Source organism: Cervus elaphus, chromosome 8 (genome assembly GCF_910594005.1).
Source record: "Cervus elaphus chromosome 8, mCerEla1.1, whole genome shotgun sequence".
Classification (NCBI taxonomy): Eukaryota; Metazoa; Chordata; class Mammalia; order Artiodactyla; family Cervidae; genus Cervus; species Cervus elaphus.
In genome coordinates, this window is record NC_057822.1 from 4,216,038 (window position 1) to 4,238,386 (window position 22,349).

General features: G+C 59.2%; 1 protein-coding gene across 6 annotated transcripts in view; it reads right to left on the reverse strand.

Annotated features, from left to right (window-relative positions):
• Nucleotides 1-22,349, reverse strand: part of KIF17 (kinesin family member 17) — a 46,583-nt gene that overhangs the window by 9,911 nt on the left and 14,323 nt on the right. For 5 of the 6 annotated variants that reach the window (XM_043909055.1, XM_043909054.1, XM_043909053.1 and 2 more), the window contains 8 exons: nt 21,018-21,470; nt 16,231-16,340; nt 11,121-11,268; nt 8,134-8,672; nt 7,334-7,414; nt 6,837-6,935; nt 5,882-6,081; nt 2,578-2,809 (listed from right to left, as the gene is read on the reverse strand). In XM_043909055.1, coding sequence (XP_043764990.1) covers nt 2,578-2,809; nt 5,882-6,081; nt 6,837-6,935; nt 7,334-7,414; nt 8,134-8,672; nt 11,121-11,268; nt 16,231-16,340; nt 21,018-21,470 — 1,862 coding nt within the window. Of the gene's footprint in view, nt 1-1,790; nt 2,376-2,577; nt 2,810-5,881; nt 6,082-6,836; nt 6,936-7,333; nt 7,415-8,133; nt 8,673-11,120; nt 11,269-16,230; nt 16,341-21,017; nt 21,471-22,349 lie in introns of those variants that run through there. The other variant, XM_043909058.1, reaches the window with a different exon arrangement.

Sequence of the window (22,349 nt, forward strand, 5' to 3'; positions counted from 1 at the left end):
TGTGGGATAACGTTTTTAAACGCTTATCTGTTTTTTGCCGCGCTGGGTCCTCCTTGCTGTGCTGGCTACTCTGCAGTCGTGGCGCCCAGGCTCCCACTGCAGTGGCCTCCCTCGTTGCAGAGCACGGGCTCTGGGGTCCTTGAGCTTCAGCAGTTCTGGCACGTGGGCTCAGCAGCTGTCGTTCACAGGCTCAGTACTTGTGAGGCACGGGCTTGGTTGCTCTGAGGCATTTGAGATCCTCCCGGGATCAGGGGTTAAACCCGTGTCTCCTGCACCAGCAGGTGGATTCTTTAGCACTGAGCCCCTGGGAAACCCACTGTGAAAGAACCAATTTGTGTTGTTTCAGGCAACAAAATGTGTGGCCATTTGCTACAGCAACCACAGGAAACTAATGAAGAGCTCTATTTAAAGCCACACTTCCGTATGGACAGAAGAGTATATTATTGAGTCAGCCACCCCGGACCCTTACCTCTGTGTGGCTGTCAGCACCGCTGACACCGCCTTGGGCCCCTTCAGTTCCTCCTGGGCTTCCACTGACCCCACCTTGGGCTGTGTGCGTGTGTGCTAAGCTGCTTCAGTCATATCTGACTCTTTGTAACACCAAGGACTGCAGCCCACCAGTCTCTGTCCATGGGATTCTCCAGGCAAGAACACTGGAGTGGGTCGCCATGCCTTCCTCCAGGGGGTCTTCCTGACCCAGGGATCGAACCCGCATCTCTTCTGCCTCCTACATTGGCAGGAGGGTTCTTTACCACTAGCACCACCTGGGAAGTACTGTGTAGTAAATTTCTTCTGTGTGGTCAAGGGCTTTGTAGTTAATAGATACTGTTTAACTGTGATTAAGTCCAGGTGGTCTCTATGCCCTGGTGGTCGCTAAACAACAATGAAGACCTTTCACCGACATATTTCCAGTGCCCACAAGACTAGTTACCCATTCATAAATCTTGACCTAAGAGTGCTCTTCCTGGGGCTTCCCTGGTGGTCCAGTGGTGGAGAATATGCCCGCCCATGCAGGGGACACAGGTCTGATCCCTGGTCTGGGAACTACATCCCACATGCCGCAGAGCAACGGAGCCCCAGCACCCCAGAGCGCATGCTCCACCACAAGAGAAGTCAGCACAGTGACGGCCCGCACGCCAAGGCAAGAGAGTGGCCCCAGCCACCGGAGTCAGAGAACATCTGTGTGTAGCAACGAACATCTAGTGGAGCCAGAAAAACAAAAAAGGATGCTCTTCCTGTTGTAAAGCTCCTACCCCCACACGCTGGGTAAATACAGAATCATCCTGATGGCCCCTGGGTGCTGGGAAGCACAGCGGCAAATGCTTCCAGGTTGTCATCCGTCCGGCCCCACCCCATGACTACCTTACCCTAAAATCAACTGATCCACCGATTACATGGAGCCGCCTGCCTCGTTTTTTGGTCTCAGGGTACCTTGTTTTGGTGGGTACTTTTGGTTCCCTCCCTCCTCCAACAACTTGGGTGCTCAGTTGTTACTGAGAGTGCAGAAAAACATGACGTTATGCAGTAAACAGAAGACAGCAGATGTATCTAATCAACGACACTATTAAGAAACAGGAAGTGAAAATCAAAAAGCATTTCAGCGGAGGAAAGATCCCCCCAAAGCACAAGCACATGCAACCAAACGTTAAAAATATAACTCGACGCCCCAATGTGAATAGTTTCCTTAAACACAAATTCGCAGGTGTGAAATTTTCAAATCAGAAATCCAAAATCTTGAAATGGACAAAAGTGAAGAAGATGCCAAGTGGGACATTAATACAACACCAGCAAAGATTTTTTTTTTAATTTAGATATGTAGACAAAGTACAAGAAAGACCAAATTCAATTAAAGACATGAATCGTAGTAAGAAAAGGCATGAAAGTAGCCAAGAAAAAAAATTAAAACTAAAGACCAAAAAGTATCAGCTTTATGCTCTGGCAAGATCCCTTGGTTGCCACGCTGAGTGGGGATGAGGAGGGGGTAGCAGGCGGCCAGGGAGGGCGCTATGAGCCCCAGGCCACCTGGAAGATGCTCTGAAGGCCACGCAAGTGTAGGTCACAGAACCTCGTTTCCCTCCAGTCCGCTCTCCCCATGCTCAGCCATGTGGCCGCCTTTCTGTTTCTTGAACCACGGACCGCATTCCAGGCACCGGCCTGTCTCCTCCCCTAGACCGCTTTCCACCAGGTCCCCCCTGAGAAGTCACCACCTGTGTGGTGTCCTCCTATCTGAAGTGGCCCCGGGAACTTCTGGGGTCCTGCTAACGCTCAGAGCCACACACACACACCACTACTGCAGAGATGAACCTGTCACCATGGCAGCTTCCAGAACAGGGCGTGGCACATAGCAGGCACAGAATGCAGGCAAGGTTCGAGACCTGGCGAGAACGGCCACCTAGCGCGCCTGCCTGGGGCGGGGCCTGCCTGGGGCGGGGCCGCCTGCCCGACGGGCGGGGGCGGGAGGGGCCTGCCCGGGGCGGGGCCTGCCTGGGGGCGGGGCCTGCCTGGGGGCGGGGCTGCCTGGGGGCGGGGGCTGCCTGGGGCGGGGCCCGAGGGGCGGGGTCTGAGCCCGGGCCTCACCTTCCTCTGCATCTTCTCCAGCAGCTTGCTCTTGGCCCTCACTTCCTCCTGGATGGAGTCGTAGACGTTGAGCAGCACCCAGTCCCCGCTGTCCTCGTCCGAGTTCTGCAGGGCCGCCACCAGCTGCTTCTTGCGCTCGTCCGCGTACCGCTTCCGCCGCCTGTGCTTCTCCTTCAGGTCCTTGTTCTTGGCTTGCTCCCCCCCGACCACCTGCTGCTCCAGCAGCTGCAAGCTGCCGGCGGGGAGGAGAAAGCAAAGGTGACAGAGTCTGCCGATCACTGAGCACTGGCTGTCCAGCCTGATCTCCCCGACTCCTTCCAACAACCCCACTTCACAGACAGGTACACTGAGGCCCGGGGAGGTGACTGCTGTTGGCTCGGGGTCAGACCCAGCATTCCTGCCGGCTCTACCCGACTCCAAGCCTGTGTGCTCAGCCGGCCGGCTGGTTCTCCGCACGGGAAGGGCGAGTCTCCCTCCGCCCAGGGCTGCCCCACCCACATCCGGGTGCTGGTGGTCCTGCCACAGAGCAAGGTCCCGGCTGTGCTCCCAGAGAACCTGCAGATCAGAGTACCCCTGGGTTGTGGGGAATGTTCCTTACGGTCAGTGCATAATGTTTCATCAGGGACACGAATAGTTCTTTATTTTTTAATATTTATATCTAAAATGCTAAAAAATGTTTATAGAGTTTTGCCTTTTACAAGCACAAATTTGAATTAACTACAAAGGCTCAGGTGGAACTCTTCACTCTACTAAAGCACCACAGAAGTGTTTTGACTGTGCCTCTTTCCAAAGGGATGTAAGGGTCGGATAACTAAAGGCATGACACGGGCTCATAACAGGATAGGAGACCACGCTCAGGGGAAAGAAGGGAACCACGCAAACCCAGCCGCCAGGGCAGACCTGCTTCAGGCTCGGCTCTGAGCTCAACAGCAGCCGGGATACAGGTGAGCCACGTCCAAGTCGCTGCTCTGCTTAAAATCCTTCTAGGGTCCCCATCAGGATGGAGCCCAAGCCCCGGGGCGCGCACATCTCCCGCGGAACCCTACCACCCCTCCTTGCTCCAGCTTTAACCCGGGGTGGCTGCTTCTCCAAACACCCAGTCTGTCTCCACCCCCGGAACCCACTCTGCACCACCTCAGCTGTGCCCTGTCCCTCGAATGCCACCCCTGAGACATCTGTCCTGCATACCTTCTTCGAGGGCCCCCTCTTCTGAGAAGCCCTCCCTGACCACACTCCAGACCACACCGTGAAAACTGCCACCTGTGCTGTTTCTGTGTGCCCGACACCAAGCTGCTGCCTCTCGGGGCGTCGTGTCATGTGACCCTCACAACACGCTTCCCAAGCGGGCACTCTCGCCGTCACCCACTGTGCCCGTGAGTAACTGGGGGCCAGAGAGGTAACCTCAGCCCAGGTGGCGGAGCTGGGAGACGGTGGAGGCAGACGGGAACGCAGCCAGTCTAACCGTTCCAGAACCTGACTCCCCCTGGACCGAGAGCTTCTTGAAGGCCAAGGTGATATCCCATCCATGCTTGCGTCCTGATGCCTGGTACATAGTAGATGCTCAGTTAGTGTTTGAACCATAGTCTGTGGGGCCAGGAGGAGGCTGAACCGCTGGCTGTGGGGCTGACTCTGTCCTGCAGACGGGCCTGATGGCAGTCTCATTTACGGAAGTGAGAACCGAGGCTCAGAGATGGTAAGTGACTTGCACAAAGCCGCACTGCAAGGGAGGAAAGTCCAGCTGGGCAGGCAGCCCCAGGGTGTGCTGGGAGCGGCGGTCCCTAGAGGGAGCACGTCTTCCGCGAGGGAGGGACTGGGAGGCGAGGCTGTGTTGTTGATGCGCCAGCCGCCCAGTGGTGTCTGACTCTTTGCGACCCCATGGACTGTAGCCCACCAGGCGCCTCTGTCCATGCAATTCTTTAGGCAAGAATACTGGAGTGGGTAGCCATTCTCTTCTCCAAGGGATCTACCTGACCAGGGATCGAACTTGGATCTCCCACATTGTTCAGGTCAGTTCAGTGGCTCAATCGTGTCTGACTTTTTGAGACCCCGTGGACTGCAGCACGCCAGACTTCCCTGTCCTTCACCAACTCCCAGAGCTTGCTCCAACTCATGTCCATTGAGTCGGTGATGCCATCCAACCATCTCATCCTCTGTCGTCCCCTTCTCCTCCTGCCTTCAGTCTTTCCCAGCATCAGGGTCTTTCCTAATGAGTCAGTTCTTCGCATCAGCTGGCCAAAGTGTTGGAGCTGCAGCTTCATCATCAGTCCTTCCAATGAATATTCAGGACTAATTTCCTTTAGGATGGACTGGTTGGATCTCCTTGCAGTCCAATGGATTCTTAAGAACCTTCTCCAACACCACAGTTCAAAAGCATCAATTCCTCAGCACTCAGCTTTCTTTATGGTCCAACTCTCACATCCATGCATGACTACTGGAAAAAAACATAGCCTTAACTAGACCAACCTTTGTTGGCAAAGTAATGTCTCTGTTTTTTAATATGTTGTCTAGGTTGGTCATAGCTTTTCTTCCAAGAAGCAAGCGTCTTTTAACTTCATGGCTGCAGTCACCATCTGCAGTGACTTTAGAGCCCAATAAAGTCTGTCACTGTTTCCATTGTTTCCCCATTTATTTGCCGTGAAGTGATGGGACCAGATGCCATGATCTTAGTTTTCTGACTGTTGAATTTTAAGCCAGGTTTTTCACTCTCCTCTTTCACCTTCATCAAGAGGCTCTTTAGTTCCTCTTTGCTTTCTGCCAAAAGGGTGGTGATATCTGCATGTCTGAGGTTATTTCTCCCGGTAATCTTGATTCCAGCTTGTGCTTCATCCAGCCCGGCATTTTGCTTGATTTCTGCCTCCCACAATGTAGGCAGATTCTTGACCATCTAAGCCACCAGGGAAACTCTGGAGGCTTGGCTGGGACCCCGGGGAAAGCCTGCATCACCTGCCCTGAACTCCTGAAACCTGCATGGTGGCCCGAGAAAGCCAGGCAGGGACTGTTGCCTCCCTCCCTGGGAATAGCTGCTCCCCCCACAAGCGTCTGATGGGATCTGGAGGCACCTGAGCCGCTTCATGAGCAGAGAGCCCTGCCACCCGGCTGACCGCATGCTCCCACCCCCCACACCGCTCCTGGGGAGGACCGGGCCCCTGCAGCCACGTCTGGGGGAGGGCTGAGTGGGGCTTAGGAAGGATCTCTGGGCCCCACCATCCACCCCTGGGCCCGGGGCTCCCTCCTGCCACCGTGGGGTCCCACCACGCCCACCCCCTGCCCCCCAGGTCCCACTGCTCCAGGCTCAGGTGCTTACCGGGCGAGCACCTGCTGTTGGTCCACGGTGGGCAGGAGGTCATCGGCGAGCGCAGCCACGCCCTCCCTCCTCGCACCGGCCCCGGCCGTTAGAGACCGGGACTGAGCCTCCAAGGCCACCGGCGCTTCAGCCTGGGCTTCCGCGATGGGCTCTGCCGCCAACATCAGCTCCTCCGTTGCCCCCGGGCCTAGGTCAACCTCCTAAGCACAGCGAGAAGCCAAGATGGAGGCGGGGGCCAACTCCTCGGCAAGAGCTCGCTGCAGCCTCAACCCCAACTGAGGCGGCCCTGGTGGCCCATCGCCACGAGCTCGGGGTCACCCATCATTAAACACACGCACCCGGTCAACTTCCCGCCACTTTTCTGACCAACACCCCCCAAAACAGCCCCCAGCTCACTCTCCCTCCCGCCCCTTACCATCTAGACACCACACAGCAGCTAGGGCAAGTTTTGTTTGTTTTTTGGCCTTGCTGTGCAGTTGGCAGAATCTTACTTCCCCAGTCAGGGACTGAACCCGTGGAAGCAAGCCCCCTGCGGTGGAAGCACAGTGCTATAACCACTGGCCCACCAGAGTCCCCAGAATTTTCTTAAACTATAAATCGATCCTTCGCAGACCCCCCATCACATCTGCAGTCAAAGCCAGTTTCTTCCACAACCTGCTGCACCCCTGGCGCCCACCCCCTCCTCCCTCGCCTGCGCCCTGCCACCCCCCAACCCCCCATCCATCCCGCCACTTCCCTGACCTCCTTTTCTGGCACTGAGAACCGTGAGATCTTTCTGGCCACAGAAATCTGGCACCTGCAGCCCCCGCCCCCCACCGCCGGCTCGGTGCTCTCTCCCCTGCCGCCCCGGCCCCTTCTTCCTGCTTGAGTCCCACATCTCAGTGTCACCTGCTGCCCCGGGGACCCCTGGCCTCCCCGTGTGCCCTCTGCCAAGAAGCTGCAGGCTGGCTCCTACCCAGTGATCAGGCGCAGAGGCCAGCAGGTCGCTTTCTCTCTCCACAAACGTGGGCAGATTTAAAGTCTTCCTCCGGCTCCCCTTGGCTGGTTGTGTTTTCTGAAGCAGAAATGGGGGGAGGTGGGGTCTGAGAGCAGCAGAGCTCAACACGCCCCCCCCCCCCGCCCCCCGCCGCCTCGGGGGTTCTCTGCCAGCGCTTCTGTGGCCCTCGTCCACCACACATGCTGGGCCTCTGTGCTTTAGACCAGGGTTCCACCGCTGAGCAAAGGGTGAACATCACCCTGGAACAGCGACCTCTTGTTAAATCAATAAATAAAGAGAGAGGTGAGGACTCCTCTGATTTGCACGCTGCTTTGTGCTGGGGGAGGGCCGGGGGTACTGTCCCCATTTTATGGGTGAGAAAACTGAGGCCAGAGAAGGAGCAGCGAGAGCATCCCAGGAGGAATCAGGCCCCTGGAGCTTCCACCCCCAACTCAGGGCCGGGCGGGGGCACTCACAGTCCTGGGCGGGAGGTCCTCGGCCACCGCAGCTTCAGACTCGAGGTCAGCGGGCTCCAGCAGCTCTGTCAGGGAAGGGTGCTTGCAGGAGAACAGGTTGGGGGAGCAGGGGTTGGGTCAGGATCATCCTCTGGGGCCCCGCCCTGGCCTTCCCGCCAGCTCCCCGCCTGTTCCCCAACCCCGCCTGACCTCAAAGGACGCAGGTGTCAGCATCCCCATTTAACAGATGAGGAAACTGAGGCCCAGAGAGGTCACACAGCTGAGTGACGGGTAGAGCTGGGATCTGAAACGGGGACTCTATGATTCAAAGGCCTGTGCTCTTTAGACCCACACAATCTCATACAGAGAGAGAGAGACAAAGGAAAGGAGGGGAGAAAAGAGAAAAAAAGAGTTTTAAACATAAAACAGAGGGTTGAAAAGGGAGAGAAGGCCTTCGACCCGGAGGCAGGATGGAGGAGAAGCAGCCCCTCTGGACCCCTGGGCGGCCCCTGAAAGGTAGCCAGACTCTCGCGGAACCCCCGCCTCTGCTATGAGAACAGGAGGGCTGTCTCGCCGTGTAACCATGGCAACCAGCAGCCGCCCGACCTGGGTATCCCCGTGTCAGCAGAACAGGGGCCCACCCGGCGTCGCCTGGGATCTCATCCCGACCTTCCCACTGGTTTACAGAGCCTTAGCCAGAGCTCCCCTTTCCCAGGCCCCTAACCCCCGAGGCGCAGTCACGCCTCAGGCCCCTCTGCGCCCGCGCCGGAGCTCGGCCCTCCCCTGAACTCCCGCGCGTCAACCCGCGTGACGTCAGGTACCTGCGTGGTCACCTTGGGGACGTCCCCCGGGGGCACGTCCGGCCCGGACACCGTGGAGGAGAACCTGGCCAGCTTGGCCGCCACCTCGGCGTAGGGGTCGTACAGGCCGGGTAACAGCTCCAGCGCCATCAGCGGGGGCTCCTCCTCCAGCAGGGGCTCCGCGGCGCCCCTGCCGGCATCGTCGTCAGGCAGCAGGTAGCGGCCCCGGGCCTCTGAATCAGGCACGGAGAACTCCAGGCCGCAGGGCTCCTCGGGCCCAGAGAAGGCCGTGCAGACCGAGTTTTCTCCCAGCGTGGAAGACTCATCGGACCCCAGAGACGCCTCGGACTTGGAGGCTGCCAGCTTGGGCAGCTCCTCAAATCCGGAGGAGACCTGAGCCTTGAAGGAGCCCTCACCGGGCAGGGGGTCAGGCATGGAGTAGATCTCGGGTCTCTCGGCCATCTTGAACTCCAAAGGAGGAGAGTACTCCGAACTGCTGGCAAACTCAGCCCTGGACAGGACCTCAGCCTTGTAGAGGACTTCCGCCTTCAGGACAGCCTCTGCAGGGAGACACCTTCCTTTAGCTTGTTACAGGGTGGACTGGGGCATAGGGCAGCCCTTCCTTGGAAGCTGGCCGCAGGCTCACCATCTTCAAGAGACCAACTTTAGAGTCAGAGCCTCCAGGCCCCCAAACGCTGACTTCCCATGTCTGCCCCTCAGAACTCAAGCCCTATCTCCTTCCACCTCTTCCAGGAAGTCCTCCCTGACCAGCTCCATGATGTCTCCATTCTCTAACCGCCCCAGCCATTAGGGGTTGGACTCTTACCCCTGTGCCTTGGGTTTGCTCTTTATACATAAACTGGCTGTCCTGCCGGTATTATTGCCTCGAAGGCAGAGAGCTCCTGACCCAAATATTTTAACTAGTTGTTCTGCCGGTATTATTGCGTCTAAAGGAGAGAGCTCCTGACCCAAAGATTTCACACCCAAGACCCTCAGGGCCCGCTCCTGGCGTAACCAGCTCAAGGCCCTTGTCCACAGGACAAGCTAGAGCCGTGGGGGTTAAATGAATGCTGCAGATGAGTATTAGCGAGGCCAAATAAAATCCCTCAGAGGCCTGATACTCAAAGTGGGCTGGAGGGAACACTCTCCAGGACAGAAAGTGCTAGAACCTGCTCCTCGGCCTTCCCCTGGGGCTACATCTCCCTGCCAGCTGGGGTTGGGGGATGAGTCCACGGGCCTCCTGCTGCAGCTCACGGGCAGCTCCTTCGGGTCCATCCACTCCTTTGTTACCGTGTCCTGGGCCCCCCCGAGAGAGCCCCGATGTCCCCTTTGCTAGGGTCGCTAACTCGCCAGCTCAGGGGTCCCCAACACCCAGGAGCCGGGCCACGCGGCCGAAGGAGAGCAGCGAGTGAGTGAACGGAGCTCCACCGGCCGCACCCCATCGCCTGCGTTACCGCCTGAACCACCGCCCCCTCCGTGGAAGAACTGTCTTCCACAAAACCGGTCCCTGGTGCCGAGAAGGTTGGGGACCGCTGTACAGAGCTCACGGCCTGAACCTTTCCAAGCCTTGGTTTGCACACCTGCCGAGTGAGGAAGCAGTGAGTCCCAACTCACCCAGGGCTGGCAGGGGGGGTGCCGACCTACCCAGCACCTGGCACACAGCAATGCCCCGTATACGGGACCAACGATGTGAAACCGTCATCATTACAACGTGGAGTTTATGGTATTTATGGGCTTCCCTGGCGGCTCAGATGGTAAAGCGTCTGCCTACAATGCGGGAGACCTGGGTTCAATCCCTGGGTTGGGAAGATCCCCTGGAGAAGGAAATGGCAACCCACTCCAGTATTCTGGCCTGGAGAATTCCATGATCGGAGGAGCCTGGGGGGCTACAGTCCATGGGGCCGCACAGAGTCGGACGCAACTGAGCAACTAACACTTATAGTGAGTACTAGGAAGTCTGGGATGCCTGGCAGCACAGGGTGTTTGAAAGATAGCGGTGGGATGGAACATTCTAGAGTGTCAAACAGCAGACAAAAATTCCCAGGTAGGTAAAAGCTCTTGCTAAGGATTGCCTCAGCAGCAGAGACATTACTTTGCCAACAAAGGTCCGTCTGGTCAAGGCTATGGTTTTTCCAGTGGTCATGTATGGATGTGACAGTTGGACTGTGAGGAAAGCTGAGCACCAAAGAATTGATGTGTCTTTTTTTGTTTGTTTGTTTGTTTTGAATTGATGCTTTTCAACTGTGGTGTTGGAGAAGACTCTTGAGAGTCCCTTGGACTACAAGGAGATCCAACCAGTCCATCCTGAAGGAGATAAGTCCTGGGTGTTCACTGGAAGGACTGATGCTGAAGCTGAAACTCCAGTACTTTGGCCACCTCATGCGAAGAGTTGACTCATTGGAAAAGACCCTGATGCTGGGAGGGATTGGGGGCAGGAGGAGAAGGGGACGACAGAGGATGAGATGGCTGGATGGCATCACCAAATCAATGGGCATGAGTTTGAGTAAACTCCGGGAGTTTGTGATGGACAGGGAGGCCTGGCGTGCTGCGATTCATGGGGTCGCAAAGAGTCGGACGCGACTGAGCGACTGAACTGAACTGAAGGATTGCCTAGTTTGGGATGTAGTTGCCCTGGTGACAGATGGGCTCTAAAGTGGAAAAGAGAATAGAAAATGCAGAAACCGGGGGAAGGGACTTACCCGTGCAACTTGGGTGATATGCTGCCACTCTAAGTCAGCCTTGGGCGGGGAACCCAGGCTGCGGCCAAGGTGATACGATGATGCAGGGCTGTGGGTGAGGACGCTGACCCCGGGATCAGACTGCTGCAGTCAAATCCCAGCTCCGCTTTAAAAGCCGTGTGACCTCGGGGAAGTTCCTCACCCTCTCTGGGCCTCAGTTTTCCTCAACTGTCCAGGGAGGGCGATGGAGGTGCCTGCCTTGCTGGGGCCCGTCGGCGGGGGGCGGGGGCAGCAGGCTGGGCTCCCTCCCGCCTGGTGGGGCCTGCCCACCTGTCTCCTTGCGCAGGTTCTGCTCCAGCGTGGACAGCTTCACGTCGTACGAGTTGCGCATGGCGGTGATGTCCTCCTCCAGCCGGGCCCTGGACTCCTGCTCCGCCTTGTAGTCGGCCCTCAGCCGGGCCAGGCGCTGCTCATACTCCTGGAGAGGCGGGCGGGGAACAGAGGGGAGCACTCTATCACCACTTCCAAACCCGGCTTTCGGGAATCCTCCTCTGTCCAGCAATCCAGGAAACGCAGCTGAGCCCAAGGAACAGAATTCAGATTATCACTCTGATAATCTGGGGTGATTCCTGGCTGGGGAAGACCCTTCTGAACTTTTGTCTAAGCATGTTTTAACACGCTAAGAACATCTGCCTGTGTGCTAAGTCGCTTCAGTCGTGTCTGACTCTCTGTGACCCCGTGGACTGCAGCCCGCCAGACTCCTCTGTCTGTAGGATTCTTCAAGCCAGAGTACTGGAGTGGGGTGCCGTTTCCTCCTCCAGGAGATCTTCCTGATCCAGGGATCAAACCCACGTCTCTTACGTCTCCTGCATTGGCAGGCGGGCCCTTTACTGCTAGCGCTACTTGGGAAGCCTGTATATGTGTCTATAATCTAATTTTTCCACAAAGCAATAGATCACAAACACCTTTCTGCATCAACAAATACAGTTTAACCAAACCCATCAAAGACAAATCACTATACCTCTGCTTAGCCATCCATCTTCCCCATCACCACCAGTTCCTGCCCAGACCTGGTTCCCCGCCTCTACTCTCACTCCAGACCTTCCTCCACAGGGCAGCTTTGTGTCCATGGATCATGCTTCAGTGGCCTCCCATGGCTGAGGATAAAATCTAACTTCCTCCAGTCGACCTCCAGTCCCCAGTGACCCGGACAGCCCACCCCATCTGTCACACTCAGGCGCGCCAGCCCCTTTCCACTCCTCGGCACACCCACTCCCCCGACCCCTGCCAGCCTCAGGCCCTCTGCGCTCGCTCCGAGGCAGGTTCACCCCTTCGGGCCTCAGCTCAGCGACATCCGCTCAGAGAGGCCTTCCGTGAGCACCCTCTCGGGAGATGCCCGCCGCCACTCTACGTCACTTTGCTCAGTTCTTCTTAGCCTGGCTCAGAAGTTCCACCGTGCTCTGCACTTGTTTGATTATAGGTTAACCGCCCGGCTCCCCAGCCTGAGGGCGAGCACCGTGCCATCTTGTAGCCGTGATGCCGGGCACAGAGGGGCCCACGCACCACCGAGTTGGCACGTGCGTGAAGCAGGACGGCTGGGCGGACGGTCCAGGCGCCTGGTGTGAGCCCCCGGGGAAGGCCGGGCCTCTGTGAACTCACGACACCCTGTGAGCCGCGGCCTTCCGGACAGGGTGGCCCTGCAGCGGCAGTGAGCCGGGGGGTGCGACAGGGTTAGAGGGGGGAGCCCCTGCGCACGCCCAGCCGACCTCCAGGAAGTACCGGACCAGCGCAGACCCCCAGCACGGCACAGCCAGCCAGCCCGGGCTCTCAGGGCGGGAGGGACAGGCCATCATGAAGACCTAGCGGTTTCCGCAGCACGGTGCTGCTGACCCAGGGAGGGCCCGGCTTGCCCAGAACCACACGCAGCTCCTGGCGGCCCCTGAGACCTGCAGCCCTCACCCCACCTACCTTCTGCCCTCGAACCCACGCCCACCCAGCAGAGACCCCAGGCCAGCACTTCAGCCCTGAACCGAGTTCAAGCCAGGCCTCAGCCCAGCGGCACCTACAGCCTAGCAAGACCTGACTGGAGACACACACATTTCTCTGCACACACGCACATGTCGTTCTCACGCGTGAGCATGTGACCCCCAAATTACAGGACATGTGACCCCCAAATTACAGGAGGACGTGTGACCCCCAAATTACAGGACATGTGACCCCCAAATTACAGGAGGACATGTGACCCCCAAATTACAGGACATGTGACCCCCAAGTTACAGGAGGACGTGTGACCCCCAAATTACAAGAGGACGTGACCCCCAAACTACAGGAGGACATGTGACCCCCAAATTACAGGAGGACATGTGACCCCCAAATTACAGGAGGACATGTGACCCCCAAATTACAGGAGGACGTGTGACCCCCAAATTACAGGAGGACGTGTGACCCCCAAGTTAAAGGACATGTGACCCCCCAAATTACAGGAGGACGTGTGACCCCCAAATTACAGGAGGGCCTCGAAGTGGGGCGCGCCCCTTCCCGGTCCCTCCATCTTCCCTCCCCCCAACGCTCCTCTCCCGCCATTCCCTGTCCGTCCCTTCACAGAGGAGGAGACGGCTGGATGGCATCACTGACGTGATGGACATGAGTCTGAGCAAGCTCTGGGAGTTGGTGATGGACAGGGAGGCCTGGCGCGCGCAGGCCATGGGGTCATAAAGAGTCGGACAGGACTGAGCGACTGAACTGAACTGGTGACAAAAAGTTTTACCAACATCAAACCACTTAATCCTCACCGCACAGTTACAGAGCAAAAGTTTTCTGATCTGCACAGCAAAGTGATTCAGTATGTCTGCAGATTATACTCCCGAAGAGGTCACCCTCTCTTCACATCCTCGCTTTAAGTTTTTTTTTTTAATGTGGGCCATTTTTTAAAGTTTTTATTGAATTTGTTACAATATTGTTTCTGTTTTATGTTTCGTTTTGTTTTTTTGGCCAGGAGGCAGGTGGGATTTCAGCTCCCCAGATGGGGATCAAACCCACGTCGTCCCCTGCACTGGAAGGCGAAGTGTCAGTAACTGGACACCAGGGAAGTCCCTCTGGCATCCTCCCAGGGCAGAGGACAGTCATCCACGGCCAGCCCCCCACGGGAGGACTCCGCTCGGTCAGTTCCCGCCCCTCCCCCACAAGGGACTGCCCGCTCCGTCCCCGATCACTCCCCCCAGTCCCTGAAACACGCTCGCCACTTCCGATCTTTTTTTTTTTTTTTTTTGGCCATGCTGTGCAGTTTGCGAGATCTAGGGCCCTGACCAGGGATTGAAGCAGGAGCCACCTCCCTCCAAGAGATGGAAGCACAGAGTTCCCGGGACCGCCAGGACATTGCCGTGCTTCTTCCAGTATTTAAAACAGCACAGCCCCGCCTCGGCCGCACAGCCGCCTCCAGCCGCATTACCTAGTAGCTGCGCACTCGTGCTTGCGGGTGACTGGATGGGGCGGGAGGGGTGGAGAGAACACAAACCCAGACCGCCCCCCACCCCCAAGCCCCGGCGGGCACCTTTGACACCACCCAGCCTCTTCCAGCAGCAGAAAAGCTGCTTTCTGTCCACTCCCAGAGATGAGGAAGGGCTTCCCTGGGGGCTCGGATGCTAAAGAATCCACCCGCAATGCCTGCGTGCGTAGTCGCTCGGTCATGTCTCTCTGCAACCCCGTGGACTGCAGCCCACCCAGCTCTTCTGTAAACGGGATTTCCCAGGCAAGAATGCTGGAGTGGGCTGCCACTTCCTCCAGGGGATCTTCGCGACCTAGGGATTGAACCAGCGTCACCTGCTCGGGCAAGCAGATTCTTTACCCGGTAGCATTGGCTCCACCAGCAACCCGGCCAGAACAGCGGCGCGTCTCCCGTATGACCGCTAGGGGGCGGCAGTGCCCTGCTGCTCACGCTGCCAGGACCCCCACCCGTCCAACCCAGCTTCCCCAGGCAGGAAGCCTGCATCCCAGCCCCAGGCCCACCCCCGGCATCCCCGCCCCCAACCCCAGCCCGCTCCCAGTCACCCCCCGGCCCATACTGTTTTGTGTCCAACGTCATCCCTGGTGACTCTAAAACCCTCCCTGAACCCCGGGCGTCACCGCTCTCCTCCTGTGGACTTGTGCTCAGCCATCCCCAAAGGCCCCCTCCTCCCAGGACTCCCCCAGGAGCTGGGCCCAGGGCTCCAGGGCCAGCCTGACACCGACCCCGCCCCAGGGGCAGCAGGGGAACAGGTAGAGTGAGCGGCTGAGCCCCCAGAACCTTCACGGGGGCCCCACTGGGGGCTATTGGGGGCTACATCCAGATCTGAGCCCCCAGAACCTTCACGGGGCCCCACTGGGGGCTATTGAGGGCTACATCCAGATCTGAGCCCCCAGAACCTTCATGGGGCCTCACTGGGGGCCATCCAGGGCTACATCCGGGCCCTCACTCAAGCAGTACAAGACCCCGCCCGTCACGGGCAGCTGGGGGTTCTTCGGTCAGTGTCCCCCAGCCCTCCAGCCCACAGCACAGAGATCCCCCCAGGCCTCATCCGGTCTGCCTCCCAGAGGCTGGGCCCCAGGCCCCGAAAGCCTGCCCGGGGGCTTCCGGGGGCCCCAGGACTGAGCCCGTCTGAGGCCACAGTTGAGTGGCAGAGGCCCAGCTGCAGACACACTCGGTCCCGGGGTCTGCAGAGCTGGCCTTCCCACCAGGGGGCCACTGAATGTCAAACCCCACCCCGTACTGGGGTCTCAGGATGTGAACTCTCAGAAACCAGCAGGGCCTGGGGTCGGGGCACAGCTGAAGGCAGGGGTGGGAGGCTCTGGGTGTCTGGTTCTGTGTGTGTCTCTGGGGTCAGCTCCGCGCCTGTCAATCGGTTGTGACCTGCCCTGCGGGTTCCCAGTGCCGCAGGGAGGCAGGCATGCAGGCGGGAGGACCCAGGGCGCCAAGGCGACAGCTTTTTCTCGGAGGCCACACGTGCTGCTGGGGGCTCCCTGCGGCCCGCCCGGGATGCCCCGCTCTCGGCCCCCAGCCCACCCACTCTGACGTCCTAGGTGCGGACCCGCCAGCCCCACTACCAGGGACGGCCCCTCCTCGGCCGTCGATCCACTGCCGGCCCTTCGAGCAAGACAGACGGCGGATGGACAGACAGCGGACGGGGCCCGGCAGACGCCTCTCTTCTCCCCACACCGGCACTCACGGCGGACGGACTGTGCTCCGGAGGCGAGGCGGGAACCCCAGTTCAAATCCTGGCTCAGACTCGCCTCGGCTGTGTGACCTTGGGCAAGCCTCGGCGCCTCTCGGAGCCTCAGCTTTCTGAGCTCCGAAAGGGAGACTGGAGGATCAGCCCCCAGGGGAGGGCGGCGGGGAGGCGGTCTAGTCCCGGAGCCGGGCCCCACCTCCCGCGGGGCCCACCTGCCCGCCCGCCCCGCGCCTCACCTCCCGGATCAGCTGCTTCTCAGCCTCCGTGTCGTGCTGCGTCACCGGTGGAGACAACGGCTTTTCCTCAACCTGGACGGGGCTTGGGGGCACCTGACTGTTCAGCAGAGCTGGGAGAAAAGCAGAAATGAGGGGCTCTGACCAAGCTGCGCGTGGTCTGCCGGCGCGGAGCCTGCATGCACGTCTGCATGCTCAGAGTCATGGCCGACTCTGCGACCCACGGACTGCAGCCCGCCGGGCTCCTCTGCCCACGGACTTCCCAGGCAAGAATATTGGAGCAGGTTGCCATTTCCTTCTCCAGGGGATCCTCCTGGATTGGGGATCAAACCCATGTCTCCTGCATTGGCAGGCAGGTTTTTTTCCCAGTGAGCCACCTGGGAAGCCTCTAGAAACTAAGCAGAAAACCATAAATGATGACAGTGTGCCCATTCAAACAAGACCCTCAATACTGAACTTATTTTGAGCACATCTCTCTGCAAAATGCCAACATACTCATCCAACAAGCCTTTCTTGGGCACCCGGGGGTTTGGCACTGAGCAGAACAGACAGGACTCCACACACATCATTTCCAACTGGGAAAGGAAGGGGAGCAAAAGGCGTACCATGTTACAAAGTGATACTTTCTAAGAAGAGAAAGCAAGCAGGGAGGGTGCGGAGAGGTAAAGACCAGGGCAAAGGGCTGCAATTTAATTCTTGTGGACAGGAAAGACCTCTTAGACAAGGTAGGCGGAAAGCAGTGATCTGAAGGAAGTGAGGCAGAGGGGCAGGCAGAGATCCCAGGGAAGGACAGAAGGGAGCGGTGAGTGCAAAGGTCCTGTGGCAGGCAGGGGGCCGGCCCAGGAACAGCCGGGAGGCCACTGAGGCTGCAGCAGAGTGAGCGAGGGAGAGTGTGAGCCAAGGGCACGCAGAGAGGGCAACGCGCTGGCCTTGGCAAGGACTCTGGCTTCAAGTCTGGATTCCACCGGCCCATGGAGGGCTTGGGCAGGGCAGGACTTGCGTCTGAACAGGAGCTCCCTGGCTGCCGTGTGGGGAATGTACCAGGGGGACAAGAGCATAGCCAGGAGGCCTGCTGGGGGCAGGGGGGCCTCTGCAGTATTTCAGCTGAGATGCTAGTGGGGTTGCAGGCCATGGGGTTGCAGTGGACAGCGTCTGGACCTGCTCCAAAGGTTCAGTTCAGTTCAGTCACTCAGTCGTGTCTGACTCTGCGACCCTCAGGCCTCCCAGTCCATCACCGACTCCTGGAGCTTACTCAAAGTCACGTCCATAGAGTCGGTGATGCCATCGGCTAAAGGTTTAGACATCATTCTAAAGACAGAGACAACAAAAGCAAGAGGGCAAAAGTGAGAAGCCAAGGATGATGACGCCAAGGCTTCTGGCTTGAACATCTGGGAGAGAGGTGCCACCAGCAAGGGGGGGGGGGGGGCGGGAAACAGCTGCAGGAGAAGCAGGACTGGGGAAGTTTCAGGGCTCAGTGTCCCATACATTAGGTTTGGAGTGATGATTAGATAGATGGCAGGATGTTCAAGACTGGAATTTGGAGGAGATGGTGTATAAATCAGGTTTTAATGATGTTCTAAGACTAGAATTTGGAGGAGATGGTGTTATCAATCAGGTTCATTTTAATGATGTTTTAACATCCTGGGGAACTTGATGGTCTGGAGGAGACGGTCCTTCCCGGGGTCAGCCAACTCCTAGGGGGAGTCAACACCTTGTTTGGAGGAGCCCACCTTTCATACGCACACCAACCAACCTCGAGTCCAAGGCCGCCTCTAACTCTCCCACCGGGAGCCAGTATTTCCTCTGCCCGAAATCAACAAGGGCCAGCACCACGCAAGCAAGGCCAACATTACACCCTGATCCCGCCAGTCTTCCTCAAACCGGTCAGTCCTGGGCCCTTTCTCCTGCCTGCTATGTCTTTCCACCAAAACCTCGATCACGGCTCTGGCTCAGGCTTCCCTGGCTCCTCTGCAGCCTGACCCCGCCTGGTGCTTCCCCCTCACCCCGGTGGTCCCACGTGGCCTGCCTCTCATTGCCCAGGTAGCTGAGGAACGTTAACCCTTTCTTGTGAAGACATTGACCTCTCTGCGTCACCACTCAGTCACCAGTATAAATTAAAAAGACCTGGGCACACATCACACAGCCAGGATCGAGGTCCACGAGCGGGGAGGTGGTGGTTAAAGCCGTGAGACCAGAAGAGCGAGTGTAGACAGAGAGGAGGCTGGAGGACCGGCCCCGGGATGACCTGCCGTCAGGAGAGGGGAAGACTCGTCCAAGGGATGAGGAGGAGCAGCTGGAGGGGCAGGAGGACTGGGGTGAGGGTGTCCAGGAAGCAAGGGCTTCAAGGACGAGGGAGGGGATCCTCTGAGTCAGCAGATGCGAAGAGGGCAGGCGGGGCCTCCTTGGACTGATCGCTGGATTTAACCACCAGGAGGCACGGGTTCGATCCTCGGTCTGGGAAGATCCCACGTGCGCAGAGCACCTGAGCCTGAGAACCACAACGGCTCAGCCCTCACACCGCGACTACTGAAGCCCGTCCGCCCTGGAGCTGGTGCCACATGGAGAGAGAAGCTCCTGCAGTGAGGAGCCTGCACATCGCAACTACAGAATAGCCCCCAGCTGGAGAAAACCGCACGCAGCGACAAAGACCCCCATGCAGCCACAAATAAAGAAATAAATTATCTTTTTAAAAAATCAGGAGGTGGTTTCTGCGGGCTGGGAGCACGGGGCCTGCCTGAACTAGGGGCAAGTGAGCATGGAGGGCGGTGAAAACAGACCAATGTCTCCAGCGTGGCTAAAAAGGGGAGACAGAAACATGCCGGTGACCAGAGGGACCAGAGAGACCAGAGGGAGGGCTGGGGCTGAGAGGGCGCCGGCTCACGGGGAGTGCCGGGCGATGGGGACACCTGGAGCTCCGAGTCAGACACCCCTGGCTGGTCTCAAGGCCCAACTCTGAAGTCAAAGCATCAGTTACAGTCTGTGGAGCCTTACGGGACAAGTTCTGGGCTAAGCCCCCACATGAACCATCTCATGCAGTCCTCCCAACTGTCCCACAGCCGTCGCAAGGCGGGTGACCCATTTCACAGATGAGGACACTGAGACTCAGGGTGGGTCTAAGTCGCTTCCCCGAGGAGCCAGACTGCGAGCCAGCAGTTACTGCCTGGCTCTCGGCTCTCTGCCTGCCCTGTACCATCATCCCAGCTTGTCTGGGCTCCACGCTGCAAATCCAGGGAGATGGGACACAGACAGCCCCCACCCAGCAAGTCTGCCGTGGTAACCACAGGAGGTCTGCAGGAATGTCAGCTGCTGCTGCGTTAGGGTTGGGGGGGCCCCCAGCAGAGCACCCCGACTCCCTCCCCGACCTCTCACCACTCCTCCATCGAGCCGCCCCTCGCTAATCCTGGGGCCGGAGGGGAAGAGGAGGAAGGCACACTGCCCAAGGGGAAGCCGTCACCATGGTGGTCAAGGCCCTCTCCACGCCGCCCCTGCCAGCCCCTGCCAGCCCCTGCCAACCCCTGCCAGGCCCTGCACCTGGGCACCTCCCACCACCCAGCTTCCCAGGCAGCCAGCGGATCTCTTAATCCTTGAGGGTCCCCAAAGGCACCTGAGAGTCTTGCGCCTCTCTGCACAGACTGACCACGTTCATCTAACAGGAGACTTCTTATCCCGCCAGGCTCCACTCAAGCACCCCTCCTCCTCTGCGAAGCCCTCCCTGAGGCCCACCCCCTACCCCACATGCTCCCTTCTGCCCTGAAGTGCCCCATCAAGCTCTCTGCCCGAGGGGCACACGCTCCTCTGCGGGAGTGTCCCTTCCCTCCCAGGAGACTAGGATAACCACGAGGCGGAACGTGGATCTGCATCATCTCTGGGTGCCCATGCCAGGCCCAGGGCCACACACAGACGGGTGTGAATGGGTGGTGGGAGGTGAGAGGAAAGGGAGCTACGAGGATGGATGGCAGGATGGAGTGAATGAGCAGGCGGATGTGTGGAGAGGAGGGTAGATAGGGTGGGCGGAGAGAAGGGGAGGGGGGGTGGGGGGTAAATAATGGAGTGGGCCGGGGGGGGGGTGGGGGGTGGGCTGGCTGGCTGAATGGATGTACGAGTGGATGGGTAGATGGATGGGGGGATGAGTAGATCAGTGCAGGCAGAGAATGGATGGACAGAGGAAGGTGGGGAGGCGGATGAATGGATACATGGACTCAGGCTCTCTGGTGCGCCCTTCCTCCCAGAATTCTCAGACAGAGACGACCCTGGAGCCCCTCAGCCGCACAGAGGGACTCTGCAGGCTCCAGGTCTGGATTGCCACCTGCCAGGTGACGGCCAAACACCTGGGTATGAGAGCCGCGGTCCCAAGTTGCCTCTCTGGGAGCAGAGGCAGGATGCGGGGGACCGGGGGTGCGGGACGTGAGTCACCCCGCTGCTCAGCAGCACAACATCACGACTCTGTGGCTGCCACGGGGCCAACAGGCAGACAGGCGGGAGGCCCGATGCGCAGCCTGGAGGCAGGGAACGGGGGTGGGGGGGTGGGGGGGGCGGATGGAGCCTCCAGCTGCTGGGACAGGCCGGATGGACCAGCCTCTCCCCGGGGCATCGGTGGGCAGATACCTCCACGCCCGGGCCGTCCCCAAGCAGGGATCCCCCTGGCTGCTCACACGCAGCTGGGAGGAGGTGGGGCACGGCTTCCACGCCCCTCAGATGAGGACCGGGAGGCGGGCAGACATGGAGGGAGGGGAGAGCGCGTTCCCGGCGCTCCGGCCGCCCTGCGGTCCCCGCCGCGCCGCGCCGCCCACCTGACAGTCTGCCGGGGCCCATCTGCTGCGCCAGGAGGGCCTTGAGCTTCTTGATCTCCTCCTGGTACTCGCGCAGCAGGGCGTCCTTCGGGTCCTCGTTGATGCGCGGCTTGTTGCGGATGTTCTTGGCGCGGTTGGCGTAGCGCAGCGTGCTGAGCGTCTCGTCGTAGTTGTTGTCGGCGGGCGACAGGCAGGCCACCATCAGCGTCCGGGTGTTGCCGCCCAGCGAGTCCTGCAGCAGCCGGGTCAGCTTCGAGTCCCGGTAGGGGATGTGCCTGCAGCGCCCGTCCACCAGCGCCGAGATGACGTTGCCCAGCGCCGACAGAGACAGGTTGATCTTGGTGGCCTCCTTGAGCCGCTCCCCCGTGGCGCCCGTCTTGGACTGCCGCTCGCTGCCCGCCAAGTCCACCAGGTTCAGCTTGCCCGCCCGGAGGTGGTCCTTGCCCCGCTCGTCTGCAGACAGACCACACAGAGGGGTGAGGGGCCTGGGGTGCGGCGACCCGCTGCAGAAAGGAGGCTCTGGGTGCTCCCCACCCACCGAGGGTCTTATTTCAGCCGCACGGGAGCCCCACGAAGGGGGCTGCTAGGATTGTGCCCACGTTACAGGCGAGAAAAGTGAAGCTCAGAAAGGGCGTGTGACGTGCCCAAGGTCACATGGCTGGCTAAGGAGCAGATTCAAGGTCAGAACCTAGGGCCGACCCTCCGGGGAGGTACACGCTGTTCCCTGAGTGTTCTCTGCCCCTCCTCCCTGGGAGGTGAGGCGTGGGGTAAGGGGACGTGGGTCTGGGTCACCAGGAAGCTGCCACCCTTCAACGCAGAAAAACATCAGCTTCGAGACCCTGGGACCCAGTTCCCGTCCAAGTCCTGCCTCCTACTTGCTGTGTGACCTTGGCAGAGCCATATCCCACCCTGATCTTCGATTCTCACACCAACAAAATGAGGCTAACGACAGCTCCCCGCCAGGGAAGCTGTTGGCAGGGGTAAACAGATAGCGCTGTCACAGAGCCCACTCGGGGCACGGCACGCAGCAGGTCTTCGTGCCCCGAGAACACGCCCAGGTCCGCGGGGACCACGGCTGCGCTGGCAGGCAGACCCGGGTGCCAGGTGCCTCGGGAGCAGGGGCCCAGAGCATCACTTGGGAAGCCCCGAGGGATCCAGTCTGGGTTCCACCCCGCGGGAGCTGCGGGCCTCAGGGAGCTAACTTCGTCTCAGCCTTTCTCTCGGTAACACAGGAACCCAAGACCACCCTCAAGGGTCGCGCCTGCCATATAACAAATGCTCCTGGAGCGAGATGAGGGGAGGGGAGGGAACTTCTACCTTGGTTTCCTGCTC